Source organism: Podarcis erhardii (genome assembly GCF_964252035.2).
Source record: "Podarcis erhardii genome assembly, chromosome: W".
Classification (NCBI taxonomy): domain Eukaryota; kingdom Metazoa; phylum Chordata; class Lepidosauria; order Squamata; family Lacertidae; genus Podarcis; species Podarcis erhardii.
Window position 1 is genome coordinate 2,732,985 of NC_138506.1, and position 18,112 is coordinate 2,751,096.

The following is an 18,112-nucleotide window of genomic DNA, read 5'->3' on the forward strand; positions in this document are numbered from 1 at the left end:
TGCAGATGGAGCAGTGGGGAAAACTTTGGAGACCAGACATCAGATTTACCGCCTGTTACACCATTATGGAAAATCTGGTAAAAATGTTATATAGGTGGTATATGACACCCTCTAAATAAGTCAAGGTATATAAACTAAAATCCAACTTGTGTTGGAAATGTAATAAAATTGAGGGGACAATGTTCCATGTATGGTGGGGATGTGAGAAAGTTAAGAACTTCTGAGGATGTATCCATGAAGAATTAAAGAAAAAAAAGTTCAAAATTTCTAGAGAGAAGAAACTGGAGGCGTTCCTATTGGGTATTTTAGGAAATGACATCCCACAGGATAAGAAAAGGATGTTTTTATATGCCACAGTCACAGCCAGATTGCTACCTGCTAGAAATTGGAAAGGAGACATCATTCCCACTAAAGAAGATTGGATAATTAAATTATGTGAATTTATAAGATTGGCCAAATTAACGGCAGCCATAAGAAATCAGTCCAACCAAAATCTAAGGAAGGAATGGCAATGTTTTGAGGACTATATGAAAAAACACTGCTCTAAGGATAATATATTGCTATGCGTAGAATACGTATGTAAAGATGAATCAAACTAAGGTAAAATTAATATTGGATATATATTGGATAATACAAGACACAATGTTAAACTATTTATAGTATAAAGGATGTCGAGTTGTGGTGGAGGGAAGCTACACGGGTGAAAGTTTTAGTATTTCTTTATTTTTGTGTATATGGGTTTTGTTTTGTTTTTTTCCAAAGTATGATATGCAAAATGGAATAATGATTTTTCTTTTACTTTTTCATTTTGAATAAATAAAAAAGTTTTTTTAAAAAAGAAACTAGCTGTCAGCCATCATATCCTATACTATAACATTTCCACATTAAGTAAGTTACTTGGCGTACAAGTTCTGTGAAAGGAATGATTTTACCTTAAGAGAGTGGACACTCAGACTGTTTTTAATTTGCTTGTATCACTGCCCCCAATGATTATTAGTTACTTACCCTCCGTTGGTTTCCTCATGGCCTTCATTATGCACGGCATGAAGTCAATCTGCTTGTCTGGGCCAAACAACAACAAATCCATGGCTTGTTCTTCCAGCACCATCAACAACATACAGATACCTACAACAATGAAAATGAGAAAGTTCAGAAGCTATCACTGGGTGTTGGCTTAACTCCCGATCTTAATCCACAACCAAAACAAAACCTACTTTTGTAATTGCACCTGCTAGCATGCCACTCAAACTTTTAATCTCTGGAGCCCTCTAGAGCTTGGGAATACAACTCCCATCATCCCTGGCAGCAGACCATAATGACTAGGGCTGATGGGAGTTGGGAGTCCAACAACATCTGGAGGGCATCATGTTAGCTTCCCCTGTTTTTCATTACACATTTCTTTGAACAGGTTGCACAAACATAGTTGAGATGGTCTAATTTTTAAAAATGATATATGCAACAGTTAAATGCCACAAAAAAATGTCTGATACAGGTAAAGGAAGGAAAGTTTTCATTCTACAAGGAACAGGAGAAAAGGAGCCTCAGGGCGCAAGCCTGCAGCCCTCTAAATTCTATTAGACTACAATTCCCATCAGCCCCAACTGGCAAGCTAATAGTCCAAGATTATGAGAAACATATTCCAGCAACATCTAAGACCACAGGTTAGTAAGCTTTTAGCTATATGGACCAATGGTCAAATTCAGTGTAAGGTAGCTTTCCGTGTGTGTGTGTGTGTGTGTGTGCGCGCGCGCGCGCGCGCGCATGCATGCACTGGAGGGGAAGACACACTGACTGAGTGTCAGGTGGTTGTACCCATGCTCACCCCATGCCCATTTTGGGGGCACACACAGTGCTGGCATGAAGCCCTCAGAGGTTTTATTATGAGCCAATGTTGCCCATGCGCCAAAAGACAAAAAGGTTTAGCCATCTCTGCTGTACTACAATGCTACCACTCTCTATAGAATGGTTCATGCCTAACATCTCAGCTTGCTTCTACTCACCTAGCCAGTAGTTTTTGTAACTGGTGGTATCATACAGATGGCGAGGCAACAAGATAAGATTCCCCTTCTCAACTATTGCAAGGTTATAAGTATCAGAGTTTTCAAAGTGGTCCAGCTCTATGACTCTGAACAAGCACGTCAACACTTCCTGGATGTTGTAATAGTCGTCCCTGTCCACCTTCCCCAGGCTCCTGGCTTTCAGGATGGCCCACTGGCGAATCTGTGGGTTTGGAGGGACACTAGGAATTACTACAGTAAGGAATCACAACAGTAATTGTTAAGACAAATTGGGGCAGGAAGCAAGTTGGCATGAAAAGCAACTATTATAAAGCGTAAAATAAAGGTTCAAATTCCAAACCAGACAGCCTAGATATCTATTTCTAGAAATACTTATTTGAAGGTTGTGAACTTCCTAGCCTCCTCACTTCCCAACCACCCTAGACACTGAGGGACAAGAGACCACCTTTTAACAACAACCTTTTAAAAAAAAGATTCTGGGCAGAATTATTAAAAATAGAACTGTGTTAATAACAATGTAGAACAGTTTGGATGTTACTTTGGGTTGTATCCTGTGTCAGTCCTATGCAGAGCAGGCCCACTGAAATTGATGGGTGCTGTCAAGGATGCGTATGGTTGCTCACGAGTAAACAGCCAGGACTCCGACCTGCCTTTTTATAGGTTTTATTTGGTGCAAACTATGTACAGTGCACAAGTCCAAAGTTCATGTCTGCCTCAGTCAGTAGCAGATTCCAAGAGTGGGTTCTTCCGCCCCCCCCCCCATCATAAGAACCTGGACACCCCCAATCTCCTCCTCTTTTCCTTATGTTTGATTCCCTTGCGAAAACTAGGCGACGGAAGCTGCATGTCTGTTTCCCTATCGTTCCTGCCTCCCTCCCCCCTTTTGATGGCAGTCCCCTGACAGGCACGATCAACTTAGGTTTGTTAACTTCAGTGGGTGTACTCTTAAGTATAAGTTAGTTCTCAATCAATCTCCTTTATTGGCATAGTAAGAGTATGTCGTATACATGGATTGGAAAACAACACAGGTAACAAAACATAGTAGGAGGCACTTTAGGATAAAACTGTCCAGACGTTGTGAGATACAAAGGTGGCTCTTAGGACCTATGGTGACGTAATTTCATGGCGTCACTCCAAAATCTTGCCGCATTCTCCAAGTCATTCCTACAGTTATTCAACAGATAGGTCACCCTGGAAGATCCCCTCCTTCAATAAGGGGGCCAAATACTAATCATTTATTTTTGCATAAACTGGGCAATGAAATAAAACGTGTGTGATAGATACAGCCTGTTTTGTGCCACAAGGGCAGTACCTTTCAGAATAAGGGATTTTCAAGAATCTAACTTGCAATACTACAGATGGCAAGGTGTGAAATCTTGAGAGGGAAATAGCTCTGCTTAGGTGGGGAGCATAAAGGTAATGTAAATATGGAGGGCCCTGGCCAAATGAGGGTAGAATTCCCAACCCCAATGGGGAACAGGTTCTATTGGCTGTACTGCTAAGGGCTTGGAATTCAATCTCTAGGATTCTGCACTTGATTGTCTGGAATGCTTCCAATTATGAGAGCATAAGCAGCGACTCGAGTGATAGGCCACATGTTCTGATTCTGCTTTCAATGCGAGACAACCATTTGGAGTGGTGGGATTCCACCAGCATATGGAAAGTTAAAGAAGATGGGTCAGACTTCTTTATACGCAAACTCGGCCAAGAGGAGCAAGGCCACCCAGTCATCCTGCTGGTAACTGACGTAACAACACAGGTACTGCTGCAGTGTGTTGTTGGTTCTCTCTGCCTCTCTGTTGGTCTCCGGATGATGAGCTGAAGAGAGGCACAGTTCCATGTCCAGAAGTTGCATGACCTTCTTACAGAACTGGGAGGTGAACTGGGTTCCTCTTTCAGACACAATTTGCTGTGGCAGACTGTGCAGCTTGAAGACATGATCTACGAAGAACTGGGCTGTCTGTTAGGCTGTTGGAAGCCCCTTGCAAGATACAAAATGTGCCATCTTGGTAAACAGGTCCACCACCACCCAGATCACAGTCTGCTGTCACGAGGACGGCAGTTCAGTAATGAAGTCCATGGCTATGGTCTCCCAGGGCCCCTGCGATGTAGGCAGGGGTTGCAGTAGCCCCATCAGGGCTTCTTGTGGCCACTTGGCACGCTGACAGGTTTTGCAGGCGTGAACCTACTCCTTGACGTCCTCAGGCACCCACGGCCACCAAAACTGCCGCATCTGAGATTGTTAGCTTGCATCAAGGTGCAAGCGGCAGGACACTGGGTCCCGGAGCATGACACGGCTGGCACTCTCCGATGTCATTCTCATAGCCGGAAATATCTGTTCGATAAAATGATTGGAATTGGACAATAAACAGACATAGCCTGGACCGAAGAAGACTAAAGAAAAATCTGCAGAACTGTACAGTTCCTGGTGTTTAAGAGATTCTTCAAAGAGATTCTCATCATGGCGTGTGGATTATGGAGGTGTTTGGTGTGTCTTTTTTCTCTTCTTAACATCTACAATTGGTTTTCAATGCCAAGCCTCATTAAGAAACTTTTTTTTTTAAAAAAAAAAAGAGTACAGACGGACTTCTATTTATAATTAATATTCAATTGCACAGCTTTACTTAGGCTTGAAAGACTTGATAAAGATGAAAGAAGAAACAAGACAGCGCTTGTTAATATGACGCAGAACGGAAAAATGAGAATTCCCCCCTTTTTGAGAGAAGCGGGAGATATTTGCTGGCTGACTTTGTAATGACTGGAGATAACAATTTGGGACTACATATAGTGCAGCTGTTTGCAGAAGTTTTTCATTATGAGCAAGAGAGAAGGCTGATGGATGTCTAGCAGCCCCCCTTCTAGGGCCCGGAGGGGGGGATTGTGTGGTCTCTGAGAGGCTGATCAATCGCCAAATGACTTATAATCCAGCGCATGTTTGCAATTTGGTCTCTGGTTCCTCTGCCCCTTCAAAATCCAGCTTGCACTTCTGGGAGTTCTCGGTCCACATACTGCTTAAGCCTGCCTTGTAGAATTTTAAGCATAACCTTGCTAGCGTGTGAAATGAGTGCAGTTGTGCGGTAGTTAGAGCATTCTTTGGCACTGCCCTTCTTTGGGATTGGGATGTAGACTGATCTTCTCCAATCCTCTGGCCACTGCTGAGTTTTCCAAATTTGCTGGCATATTGAGTGTAGCACCTTAGCAGCAGCATCGTTTAAAATTTTAAATAGTTCAGCTGCAATATCATCACTTCCACTGGCCTTGTTATTAGCAGTGCTTTCTAAGGCCCATTTGACTCCACTCTCCAGGATGTCTGGCTCAAGGTCAGCAACCACACTGGGGTGTACGAGACATCCATATCTTTCTGGTATAATTTCTCTGTGTATTCTTATCACCTCTTCTTGATGTCTTCTGCTTCTGTTAGGTCCTTTCCACTTTTGTCTTTTATTATGGTAATCTTTGTACAAAATTTTCCTTTCATATCTCCAATTTTCTTGAACAGATCTCTGGTTCTTCCCATTCTATTGTTTTCCTCTATTTCTTTGCATTGCTCGTTTAAGAAGGCCTTCTTGTCTTTCCTTGCTATTTTTTGGAAATCTGCATTCAATTTCCTGTATCTATCTTTCTTTCTTTTTAAAATAATTTTTATTAACAGGCCAATCACATCACATTATTCAAATCACATTAGTTCCAAATTATACAGCCAAATTTTAAATTTTTGAAGGTACCCATATATCAAGCTCCACGCGAGTCCAAAATTCCGGATAAGTCCAGACATCACTTATTTTACTGCATTAGTTAGTCAGTTCTATCCGGTTCAATCCGGGTAGAGCTTTATTCCTTTTTTCCCCATCTTGTTGTAGTCATATATTCCTTTCTTTGCGATCTCTGATGATTCTCACAAGCAGACTGAAAGCTGGCATCTTTGTGTGCGTTCTCTTCGGAAGCTATATCAGCCCAGGACAGCCTCTGTTCGACACTTCCGTAAATAAAATTAATCTTCGGTTTGTCCTTTATTTTTCCAGGCTAGCCAGATAAATCAAATAGATCAGGGGCTCTGTCAGGTCAAACTTTCAATTCCGTCACTCCTTCTCTTTCCGACATTCCTGATTCTCCTCCCCCATCTTTCTTTCTCCGGCAGCCTGTCTTGGCGAGACGCCATTTTTTAACTGCGTCATAAAAATTCCTCACCGTTCACCAATCTTCTCTCCTTTTGTATTCCACATTCCCACACAGTTTTTAAAGTCCTGCTTATGATTCTTAGAAAACGCGGCGATCTTGTTTCTTTCTGGGGTGGAGGGTTATTTTGTCACATCATATAAAGAAGAAAAAGGGTTTTTCCTCCACCCCCCCCTTTGTTCCAAACATACAGTCTCTTGGTGATGACACATCAAAAGATTTACTTATCCGTCCGTCGCTCCCGGTCGCAGAGATCCATTATTCAGTAGCCTTATCGTCGAGCTTTGCTTGATATATGTGCTTCAGCCTCATTTCCAATCATCTGTTTCCAATTATAATTCCGAGCTGAAGCAACCAGCACGCGCTAATTGGAATCGGCGTCAGGAAGAGCTGACTTCACCGAGGGCTCGTGCCAAGTGTTCAGCACCCCCATCTCTCGGATCAGGGGGTGCATTGTGAACACCACTGGCAAGACAGGATCCCCCCACATCCTGGGGGGAAGGGAAGACTGCCTACTTCCCATAGCAGCCCCTAAATTACCTCGTGTGGGTCAGAGAGATGTTATTGTCGGCCATCTTCCAACGCGCCACCTGGTGGCCCGCCAATTTCCTGTATCTTTCACTATCTCCCTCGCATTTTGCTTGCCTTCTCTCCCCCGCTATTAGTAAGGCCACGTTGGACAGCCACTTTGCTTTCTTGCATTTGCTTTTCATTGGGATGGTTTTAGTTGCTGCCTCCTGTATAATGTTACAAGCCTCCATCCATAGTTCTTCAGGCACTCTGTCCAGCAAATCTAAATCCTAAAACCTGTTCACTTCCACTGTGTATTCATAAGGGATTTGACTTAGATTGTATCTTACCGGCCCAGTGGTTTTCCCTACTTTCTTCAGTTTAAGCTTGAATTTTGCTATAAGAAGCTGATGATCTGAGCCACAGTCAGCTCCAGGTCTTGTTTTTGCTGACTGTATAGAGCTTCTTCATCTTTGGCTGCAGAGAATATAATCAATCTGATTTTGATGCTGCCCATCTGGTGATGTCCATGTGTAAAGTCATTTCTTGTGTTGTTGGAAAAGCGTGTTTGTGATGACCAGCTTGTTCTCTTGGCAGAACTCTATTAGCCTTTGCCCTGCTTCATTTTGAACTCCAAGGCCAAACTTCCCAGTTGTTCCTTTTATCTCTTGACTCCCTACTTTAGCATTCCAATCTCCTATAATGAGAAGGACATCCTTCTTTGGTGTCACTTCTATAAGGTGTTGTAAGTCTTCATAGAATTGGTCAATTTCAGTTTCTTCAGCACCAGTGCTTGGTGCATAAACTTGGATTACTGTGATGTTAAAAGGTCTGCCTTGGATTCGTATCGAGATCATTCTATCATTTTTGAGATTGCATCCCAGTACAGCTTTCGCCACTCTTTTGTTGACTATGAGGGCCACTTCATTTCTTTTACAGGATTCTTGCCCACAGTAGTAGATATGATGGTCATCCGAACTGAATTCGCCCATTCCCATCCATTTTAGTTCACTGATGCCCAGGATGTCAATATTTATTCTTGCCATCTCATTTTTGACCACATTCAACTTACCCAGGTTCATGGTTCTTACATTCCAGGTTCCTATGTGTCATGGTATTGACGGAGAACAAAGGGGAGGAGGAGAGACAAGCAGACGAAGGGGGGCAGGAAGAGCTAGTGCAGGAATGGGGGGAAACATCAGAGACATCAATTGAAAATGCCTCGCCTCTTCTCCTGGAAGTCAATCCGGGAATCTGGCTCACAGGATTTGGACGTGTAATTATGTGTGCTGCTTGTACATATGTAAAATAAAAGCTGTATCTATGTATCTCTGAGTGAGCAGAAGCATTTCTTGCGAAGAGTATTCTCAAGCCATCACACTATGCAATATTTTTCTTTACAGCATTGGACTTTCCTTTCGCTTCCAGGCATATCCGCAACTGAGCGTCCTTTCGGCTTTGGCCCAGCCGCTTCATCAGCTCTGAATCTACTTGTACTTGTCCTCCGCTCTTCCTCAGTAGCATGTTGGACGCCTTCCGACCTGAGGGGCTCATCTTCCAGCGTTATAACTTTTATATGCCTGTTGCCTTTGTCCATGGAGTTTTCTTGTCAGGGATACTGGAGTGGCTTGCCGGTTCCTGCTCCAGGTGGATCACGTTTGGTCAAAACTCTCCACTATGACCTGTTCATCTTGGGTGGCCCTGCACGGCATAGCTCATAGCTTCTCTGAGTTATTCAAGCCCCTTCACCATGGCAAAGCAGTGATCCATGAAGGGGGAAAAAATATATATACACAAATAAAGCTGTATCCGACAGATGAAAGGATTATATATGATTTCTGACATGACTGAGAAAGCTGTATCCGACAGAGCCAGGGACAGAGAACTTTAAAGCGTTAAGATCAGAAGGCAGAAAATATGAAAACAACGAGAAGAGGCAGGAACAAAGATTTGGAGATATGCTTCAAAGGTCCAGACTATGGAGAGCCCGGGAAAATTAATAATTACAATTTGGACTATAATCGGTCATTTTTAAAAATGTTAGTTTATTGTTTTTAATTGGATTATGATCCGGATATGTTGATTGGCTGTTTTTATTGGAAAACCAATAAAAATGATTTTTAAAAAACCAAAACCTGCCGCATCAAGCGATACAAGGTTTTATGCTGTCCGAAGCGGCCCGCCAGCGGGCTGTCGTGGCACTGACGTAGAACTTGGCCATCTTTCTCTGAAAAAAGCTCCATCCTGGTGCTTCACTCCCTCGGCGCAGCCAAATTGTCTTTGGCGAAGGCGTTGGCCGCCGTCTGTTGCTGGAAATCAGAGGACCCCCCCTCCCCAAAACTCTCCAGCTCTGATGCTTCCTTGCTAGTTTCCTCCGTGGATTGCTCTTCCATGTCCCACCAGTCTGAACCAGGCTCAAAATCCTCTTCTTCCCCAGTGTCACTCCCTGGTCCCTCCTGGTTAACTGGCTGCCACCACTACTTATCTAGCCAGTTCCTGACATTGGCTCAGTGTGGGCACAGACTCTGACAGGGCTACGTCTCCTGCTCTGCAAGACAGTTCTGTTCCAGCCCCTTTCCCTCTCCCCTTCAGAGCTTGAGAGGGTAGAGCAGAGAAAAGGGCAAAGCAATTTAGAGCTGAGTCACAGAAGGCTGCCGGGAGGGAGGCTTAAATGAGGGAAGGAGAAGTCGGAAACTCAATCCTGCAACTTACTAATGTGGAGTGTGTCTGGCGCAGTTTGATCCATCTCTTAGATTTAGGGGAGCTAGTCTCAAACGTTTGTTGGGGGAGACCTAGGGTTTTTTTTGGGGAGAGTTCTTTGTCCTGTCTGCACGCTTCTTATGATGGAGGACCGCTGTAGCCACCCCCAACGACACGTTCTCAAGATGGAGAGTGAGGGAACAGCTGCAGTCGCCTGTGGTTCCTGCACAATGTTTGCCATCTTGCCAAAGGTTGCAGGTAGCTTTACCTGCAGCAATTGCATGTTGATTGCCCTCTTAAAAGACAAAGTCCAGCAACTGGAGGAACGTGTAGCTACGCTCCAAAGAATTAGAGAGCTGGAGCTCTTCTTGGAAGCAACAGAGCACACCGTCTCCACCAAGGAGGAGACAGGGGACTCCCCTGAGAAGGAGGCTAGTTCACCAACACAGGAGCCAGATATATGGAGAAACGTGACTCAAAGAAGTAGGAAGCCCAGGGTTCGCTCTGATTGTTTAGAAATACACAATCGCTTTGAGGTCCTCTCCCCTAGCATGGAAGACGAAGAGCAGACTCCATTTGAGGATCTCTCCCTCATTACAGTCGATCACGTATATGAAGACAAGCAGCAAAGTCAGTCCTCAGGGAATGTGCAGGCGACCTTGCAACGGACAGCTCACGGAAGAACCCTGACCAGACCTAAGAGGAGGCGTGTTGTGGTGACAGGGGATTCCCTACTGAGGGGAACAGAAGCAGTGATCTGTGGGCATGACAAGATGTCTCGGGAAGTGTGCTGTCTCCCCGGGGCTAAGATCCAAGATGTAACTGAATGACTACAAGGAATCATAAAACCCACTGACAAATACCCCTTCCTCTTGGTTCATGTGGGAACCAATGACACTGCAAGCAATAGCCTCCAGAAGATCAAAAGAGACTATGAGGCTCTGGGCAGGAAATTGAAGCAATTAAATGCACAAATTGTCATCTCATCTGTCCTCCCAGTTGAACGACGTGGCCCAGGGAGAGAGAGAAAAATAGTGGAAGTGAACAGCTGGCTTCGCAAATGGTGTAAACAGGAACGGTTTGGATTCTTAGATCACGGACTGCAGTTTCTTGAAGATGGACATCTGGCAAGCGATGGGCTGCACCTCACAACGGTTGGGAGGAATGTTTTTGCCAAAAATCTCAGAAACCTCATCAGGAGGGCTTTAAATTGACTAATGTGGGGGAGGGAGACAGTGCTCCTGAAGGTAGGAGTCTATCAATTGATGAAGATGATCATCCAAATGTCATAGACCAAATGGAGCAAACAGCACGCAGACCTAGTGGTGGGAGGAAAAAATCCTTAAATAAGAGACACGGGGGAATGATTAATGGACTTCAATGTCTGTACACTAATGCGCAAAGCATGGGAAATAAACAAGATGAGCTTGAGCTCTTGGTACAGCAAACTAAATATGACATAATAGGCATCACTGAAACATGGTGGGATAAGTCCCACGACTGGAATGTAATAATGGAGGGATACAATCTATTTCAGAGAAACAGACCAGACAAGAAAGGAGGAGGAGTGGCGTTATATGTCAGGGATGTGTATACCTGTGAAGAGATCCAAGATTTAGAACCTCAAAGCCAAAGTGAGAGCATTTGGGTCAAAATTAAGGGAGAGAAGAATAACAGGGACCTCATTGTGGGAGTTTACTATAGATCCCCAAGCCAAACGGAGGACATAGATGATGCCTTCCTGGAACAGATGGCCAAGCATGCAAAAGGAAGGGAGATAGTAGTAATGGGGGACTTCAATTACCCGGATATTTGCTGGATGTCAAACTCAGCCAAGAGCATAAGGTCAAACAGATTCCTCACTGGCCTTGCAGACAACTTCATTGTCCAGAAAGTGGGAGAAGCAACAAGAGGAACAGCCATTTTAGATCTGGTCCTAACCAATGTTGATGACCTGGTTAGTGGGGTAGAAGTGGAAGGATCATTAGGCGCGAGTGATCATGCTCTTCTGAAGTTTACTATACAGCAGAAAGGAGCAGCCAAGCATACTAGGACTCAATTTCTTGACTTTAAGAAAGCCGACTTCATAAAACTTAGGGAAGTGCTGGGTGAGATCCCATGGACAGTAATACTAAAAGGAAAGGGAGTTCATGATGGCTGGGAGTTTCTTAAGAGGGAGATAGTAAAAGCACAACTTCAGGCAATACCAATGAGACGGAAACATGGAATGTGCCTAAAGAAGCCAGGGTGGCTATCTAAAGAACTTTTAACTGAGTTAAGATTAAAAAAGAATGTGTACAAAAAATGGAAAAGGGGGGAAACCACCAAAGAGGAATTCAAACAAATAGCCAGCACGTGTAGACACAAAGTCAGAAAAGCTAAAGCACAGAATGAACTCAGGCTTGCTAGAGCGGTTAAAAGCAACAAAAAAGGCTTTTATGGGTATGTTCGTAGCAAAAGGAAGAACAAAGAAACAGTGGGGTCACTCAGAGGAGAAGATGGTGAAATGCAAACAGGGGACACAGAAAGGGCTGAACTCCTCAATGCCTTCTTTGCCTCAGTCTTCTCCAATAAAGAAAACAATGCCCGACCTGAAGAATTTGGAGCAAATGATTCAGCAGAGGAAACACAGCCCAGAATAACTAAGGAGATAGTACAAGAATACTTGGCTAGTTTAGATGTATTCAAGTCTCCAGGGCCAGATGAACTGCATCCAAGAGTATTAAAAGAACTGGCAGATGTGATCTCAGAACCACTGGCAGTCATCTTCGAGAATTCCTGGAGAACAGGCGAAGTCCCGGCAGACTGGAGGAGGGCAAATGTTGTCCCTATTTTCAATAAGGGGAAAAGAGAGGACCCAAATAATTACCGCCCAGTCAGTCTGACATCAATACCAGGGAAGATTCTGGAGCAGATCATTAAGCAAACAGTCTGTGAGCACCTAGAAAGGAATACTGTGATCACCAATAGTCAGCATGGATTTCTGAAAAATAAGTCATGTCAGACGAACCTGATCTCGTTTTTTGACAGAATTACAAGCCTGGTAGATGAAGGGAACGCAGTGGATGTAGCCTACCTTGATTTCAGCAAGGCATTTGACAAGGTGCTCCATGATATTCTTGTAAAGAAGCTGGTAAAATGTGGACTTGACTATGCTACCACTCAGTGGATTTGTAATTGGCTGACTGACCGAACCCAAAGGGTGCTCATCAATGGTTCCTCTTCATCCTGGAGAAGAGTGACTAATGGGGTGCCACAGGGTTCTGTCTTGGGCCCGGTCTTATTCAACATCTTTATCAACGACTTGGATGATGGACTCAAGGGCATCCTGATCAAATTTGCAGATGACACCAAACTGGGAGGGGTGGCTAACACCCCAGAGGACAGGATCACACTTCAAAACGACCTTGACAGATTAGAGAACTGGGCCAAAACAAACAAGATGAATTTTAACAGGGAGAAATGTAAAGTATTGCACTTGGGCAAAAAAAATGAGAGGCACAAATACAAGATGGGTGACAGCTGGCTTGAGAGCAGTACATGTGAAAAGGATCTAGGAGTCTTGGTTGACCACAAACTTGACATGAGCCAACAGTGTGACGCGGCAGCTAAAAAAGCCAATGCAATTCTGGGCTGCATCAATAGGAGTATAGCATCTAGATCAAGGGAAGTAATAGTGCCACTGTATTCTGCTCTGGTCAGACCTCACCTGGAGTACTGTGTCCAGTTCTGGGCACCACAGTTCAAAAAGGACACTGACAAACTGGAACGTGTCCAGAGGAGGGCAACCAAAATGGTCAAAGGCCTGGAAACGATGCCTTATGAGGAACGGCTAAGGGAGCTGGGCATGTTTAGCCTGGAGAAGAGGAGGTTAAGGGGTGATATGATAGCCATGTTCAAATATATAAAAGGATGTCACATAGAGGAGGGAGAAAGGTTGTTTTCTGCTGCTCCAGAGAAGCGGACACGGAGCAATGGTTCCAAACTACAAGAAAAAAGATTCCACCTAAACATTAGGAAGAACTTCCTGACAGTAAGAGCTGTTCGACAGTGGAATTTGCTGCCAAGGAGTGTGGTGGAATCTCCTTCTTTGGAGGTCTTTAAGCAGAGGCTTGACAACCATATGTCAGGAGTGCTCTGATGGTGTTTCCTGCTTGGCAGGGGGTTGGACTCGATGGCCCTTGTGGTCTCTTCCAACTCTATGATTCTATGATTCTATATCTCTGTGTTTGAAGCAATAAAAAGTTCATTGCTGGTCAAGTCTTTGTCAGCTTCTGAATTCCAGCAACAGATAATGTTCTGAAGAAGTGTGCATGCACACAAAAGCTCATACCAATAACTAACTTAGTTAGTCTCTAAGGTGCTACTGGAAGGAATGCTTTTATTAAGTTTCTTGTAGGCAGAGAATATCAAAACTTATGCAGAATTCTTTAAAATTCATATCTTCTAACTTGGGGGACCATCCTGCCACATTCCATGATAAGACCTTGCATGTATTGTTGAGGACAGGTTGATTGTGCGGCTGGCCTGCTGAATTCCTTATTGGAGTTATAACTTCATAGTCAGACAAGGCTTGAACTTCATGTGTGTGTCCCCCCCCCCCCCCAGGTTTGTGTGGCACTGGGTGCTGAAAACTCTATTGAACTGTTCATTACAAGAATCATTATATCAATCCAGTTCTACAATTTGATTTGATTCCCCAACTTTGTCCACAAACACAGACCCGCCTCCTATCAAAGGGTTAGAGAACTCCTTTTTAGTAGTTAGAATTTGGGTTGTTGATTTCAGGTCAGGGAGAGCTAATTCTTCCAGATTAAGAAATCTTCTTTGGAGCCATTCAACAGAGGTTATAGAATAACTTGAAGGGACAGCATAGTTATACTCTCTGATAGGAGGGTGTTCCTTATCAATTTGATTATCTTTGTTTATGGGGGGGGGGTTCCTCCACCTCTTCCCTTTGTTTACCTCTGTGTTGGTTAGACATTATTTCCATAATTTGATCCGTGATTGTATTAGCTTTCTCTGGAGGCCGAAAGTGAATAAGGGTGTATTGTAAGGAAGTCATTCTGCTAATGATTTCTTCCTGTGACTGGTAAGGGAGGGCTAAAAAAGAGTTTAAGTGTCTATTTTCATCAAAGGCAAGGGAATCATCAAACTCATTTTTGGAATGGTGTTCTTCTTGGCTTTTAGCAGGTGCTGAAAAGAGTACAGTAATGTTAGTAGGCAGGGAGCCCCAAAGTGTAGGTGCTGCCATGCTAAAAGATTGATTTCCTTCAACGGCAGAACAAGTATTATGTAACACCTGTATTGGTGTCAGTTCTGCAGACTGAAGCAGTCAAATGGGCATATATGGGGTAAGGCCATCTCTCAAGTAAACTGGTTGCAAGCTGTTCAGTGTTTTATATACCAAATGGGCAACCAATGCAGGTATGTGAGCATAGGTGTTATATGCTGACACGGTCTCATTCCTGTCAGCAACCATTCTGCACCATTCTGCACTAACTGCAGCTTCTGGATCAAGCGCAAGGAATGTCACACACAGAGTGCATTGTAGTAATGCAATCTTGAAGCAACCATCCTTTTGCAGGAAGCGTGTTCTAACAGGCCCATCTATCTACTCCAGTATGGAGGACTTGACCTGGCATGTGTAACCTGACTTGGTTGGATGAAGCAGATGGGTCTGTCCTTGCCGCTGCTTGTCCACCAGGTTTCTCTTACCCACAGCAACCCAGGTCATATGGGTGGGGAGGGGGGGTTGCAGTGATTTTTAGGAAGTCATTAGCGTACACCGGGCGTCCGATTGGGAAGACCCAGTTTACTGAGCGCATGTTCTGGAAGTTGGGCAATAGGGGCAGTACAGGATTTCTTTTGGTGTACCGACTTCCCCACTGCACCAAGGATTCCCTGCCCAAGCTGCTTCAAGTCATAGCAGATGTTCTCCTGGAGACACCTAGTTTGGTTATCCTAGGGCAGGCATGTCTATCTTCAAGTAGGCTGTGATCTACGATCCAATATAAAAAACTGGCAGTAATCTACCACCCTGGGATGGGTTCAGGGTGGGCGGGCAGGCGCTGACTGCTTCCCCCAAAGGCGCAGGGCAAACTTTGATACCATCAACCAAGACATCCTTCTGGGCCGTCTAGAGGGGCTGGGAGCTGGGGGCACTGTTATACAGTGGTTCTGCTCCTTCCTCCTGGCCCGTGTCCAGAAAATGGTGTTGGGGGATGAGTGTTCAGAAACCTGGGCTCTCACTTGTGGGGTGCCTCAGGGCTCTGTCCTCTCCCCCATGTTTTTTAACATCTATATGACGCCTCTGGGAGAGATCATCAGGGGATTTGGGCTATGTGTTCATCAGTATGCAAATGTTACCTAGCTCTACCTCTCTCAAATCAGAACCAATGAAGGCAGTGAAGGTCCTGTGTGAGTGTCTGGAGGCGGTTGCAGGATGGGTGGTGGCTAACAGATTGAGGCTGAATCCTGACAAGACAGAAGTACTGTTTTGTGGGGACAGAGGATGGGTGGGTGTGGAGGACTCCCTGGTCCTGAATGGGGCAACTGTGCCCCTGCAGGACCAGGGGCACAGCCTGGGAGTCATTTTGGACTCACAGCTGTCCATGGAGGCGCAGGTCATTTCTGTGTCCAGGGCAGCTGCCTACCAGCTCCATCTGGTATGCAGGCTGAGACCCTACCTGCCCGTGGACTGTCTTGCAAGAGTGATGCATGCTCTAGTTATCTCCTGCTTGGACTACTGCAATATGCTCTATGTGGGGCTACCTTTGATGGTGACCCGGAAACAACAACAAATCCAGAATGCAGCAGCTAGACTGGTGACTGGGAGTGGCCGCCAAGACCAAATAACACTGGTCCTGAAAGACCTACATTGGCTCCCAGTACGTTTCCGAGCACAATTCGAAGAGTTGGTGCTGACCTTTAAAGCCCTAAACGGCCTTGGTCCAGTATACCTGAAGGAGCGTCTCCACCCCCATTTTTCAGCCCGGACACTGAGGTCCAGCTCCGAGGGCCTTCTGGCGGTTCCCTCCTTGCGAGAAGTGAGGTTACAGGGATCAGGCAGAGGGCATTCTCAGTGGTGGTGCCTGTTACAATATGGATGCAATGCAGCTGCAAACTGCTAGCTTGAAAACAAAACATGATGGGAATGTTGGGACTGTCCGTGGGAAACAGAGGGACAGTCAGTTCATAGGGCAATGCACCGGAATTAGCTCAGAGTGTAATATGAGCTCTTCCTCTTGCTCTTGTACAGGAAGTACAGAAAGTTTTTGTCACTTGACTGCTGGAGTTTGAAGAGTGCAGTCATGTTTTCTGTAATGCTGCAAAGACAGAAATAAAGGCGTGTAAATACATTTCTGTCTATCTCCTTTCCTGCCGGGGGAGCAGGAGGGACGGGGGGTGTTCTTCCCACGTTTGGGAAGAATCGCCTATCGAGACCTAGCCTGGATCTTGCTGGGCAATGCAACCAGGGAGGTCAACAGGAGACCAAGCCGGGTGCCTGGGAGAGTTGCCAGTTTCTCCCGATAAAGGCTTGATTTCCGACAGTGCCCACCCTGTGGAATGCCCTCCCATCAAATGTCAAGGAAATAAACAACTATCTGACTTTTAGAAGACATCTGAAGGCACCCCTGTTTAGGGAAGTTTTTAATGTTTGATGTTTTATCGTGTTTTCAATATTCTGTTGGGACCCGCCCCGAGTGGCTGGGGAAACCCAGCCAGATGGGCGGGGTATAAATAATAATAATAATAATAATAATAATAATAATAATAATAATAATAATAAATTGTTGTTGTTGTTATAACCTCTTCTCAGAGTGTCCAGCCAGATGCCCCAGTGGAAAACCCACAAGCAGGACCCAAGCACAAGAGCATCCACATTCCTGCGGTTTCCAGCAACTGGCAATCAGAAGCATTATTGCTTCAGACTATGAAGGCACACATGTTGAAAACCTCTGATTTAGAGGACTAGCCTAGTCCCCCATGTCCATTGACCACATGCCACTGTGTGGGAGCAAGTTCCATAGTTTAACTGTGCACTGTGTCAAGGAGGATCTATTTCATCTGTCATCTGTTTAGGACAGCTTAATCCTACGTAGCAAAACTGAAAAGGAAGAAAAGAATAACCGGAAAAAGGAAATTAAAGCAGCTCACCACTTCATTAGGATGTACCATGAGCAGATAGATCCCAGGGTGTTTCCCGGCCACCTGGTAGGAGCAGTTGATTTCCTCCATTTTACAAAGAGCCTCCACACACAGCTCACCTAACAATTTTAAAAAGAGAACGCCAAATGTTAGGGCTGTTGGAACCACCATAATATGAAGGCAAATGATCCCTGCATAAGATGAAAGTCATCCTCAAAGAATCATAGAACAGGAACAGTCACTATGCAGATGGTTTTATCCTATAAAGCATCTTAAGGGAGATACCTGACTCGCCTTTTCATGAAGTGCAGAAAGGAGTGTGCTTAGCTTAGCTTTGTTTTGTTTTGTTTGCAAAATGAATCACATGGTCAGGCATTTGGGGAAGGGGGCTTTCTTTGTTTTGATCCACTACCTTTTTATTATTAGTGTTTTGTCCCAAAAGCAGCAGCTCTGGTCTGTGTGAATACAAGTGATCACTGATGTCTTCTGTTAATCCTGGTGTCCTCTATTAATCCTGCCAATTAATTGTTTTTGAAAGATGCTTCCCCCCGCCCTTC

General features: G+C 44.6%; 1 protein-coding gene across 1 annotated transcript in view; it reads right to left on the minus strand.

The window, feature by feature from the left end:
* Window positions 1–18,112, minus strand: part of LOC309333156 (putative helicase senataxin) — a gene marked incomplete at its 3' end in the record, with an annotated part of 138,795 nt that overhangs the window by 21,219 nt on the left and 99,464 nt on the right. Inside the window, exons 4-6 of the mRNA XM_081846559.1 lie at window positions 17,565–17,674; window positions 2,001–2,220; window positions 1,006–1,125 (exon numbers count right to left, since the gene is read on the minus strand). Of these exons, the coding sequence (XP_081702685.1) occupies window positions 1,006–1,125; window positions 2,001–2,220; window positions 17,565–17,674 (450 nt within the window). The remainder of the gene's footprint in view (window positions 1–1,005; window positions 1,126–2,000; window positions 2,221–17,564; window positions 17,675–18,112) is intronic.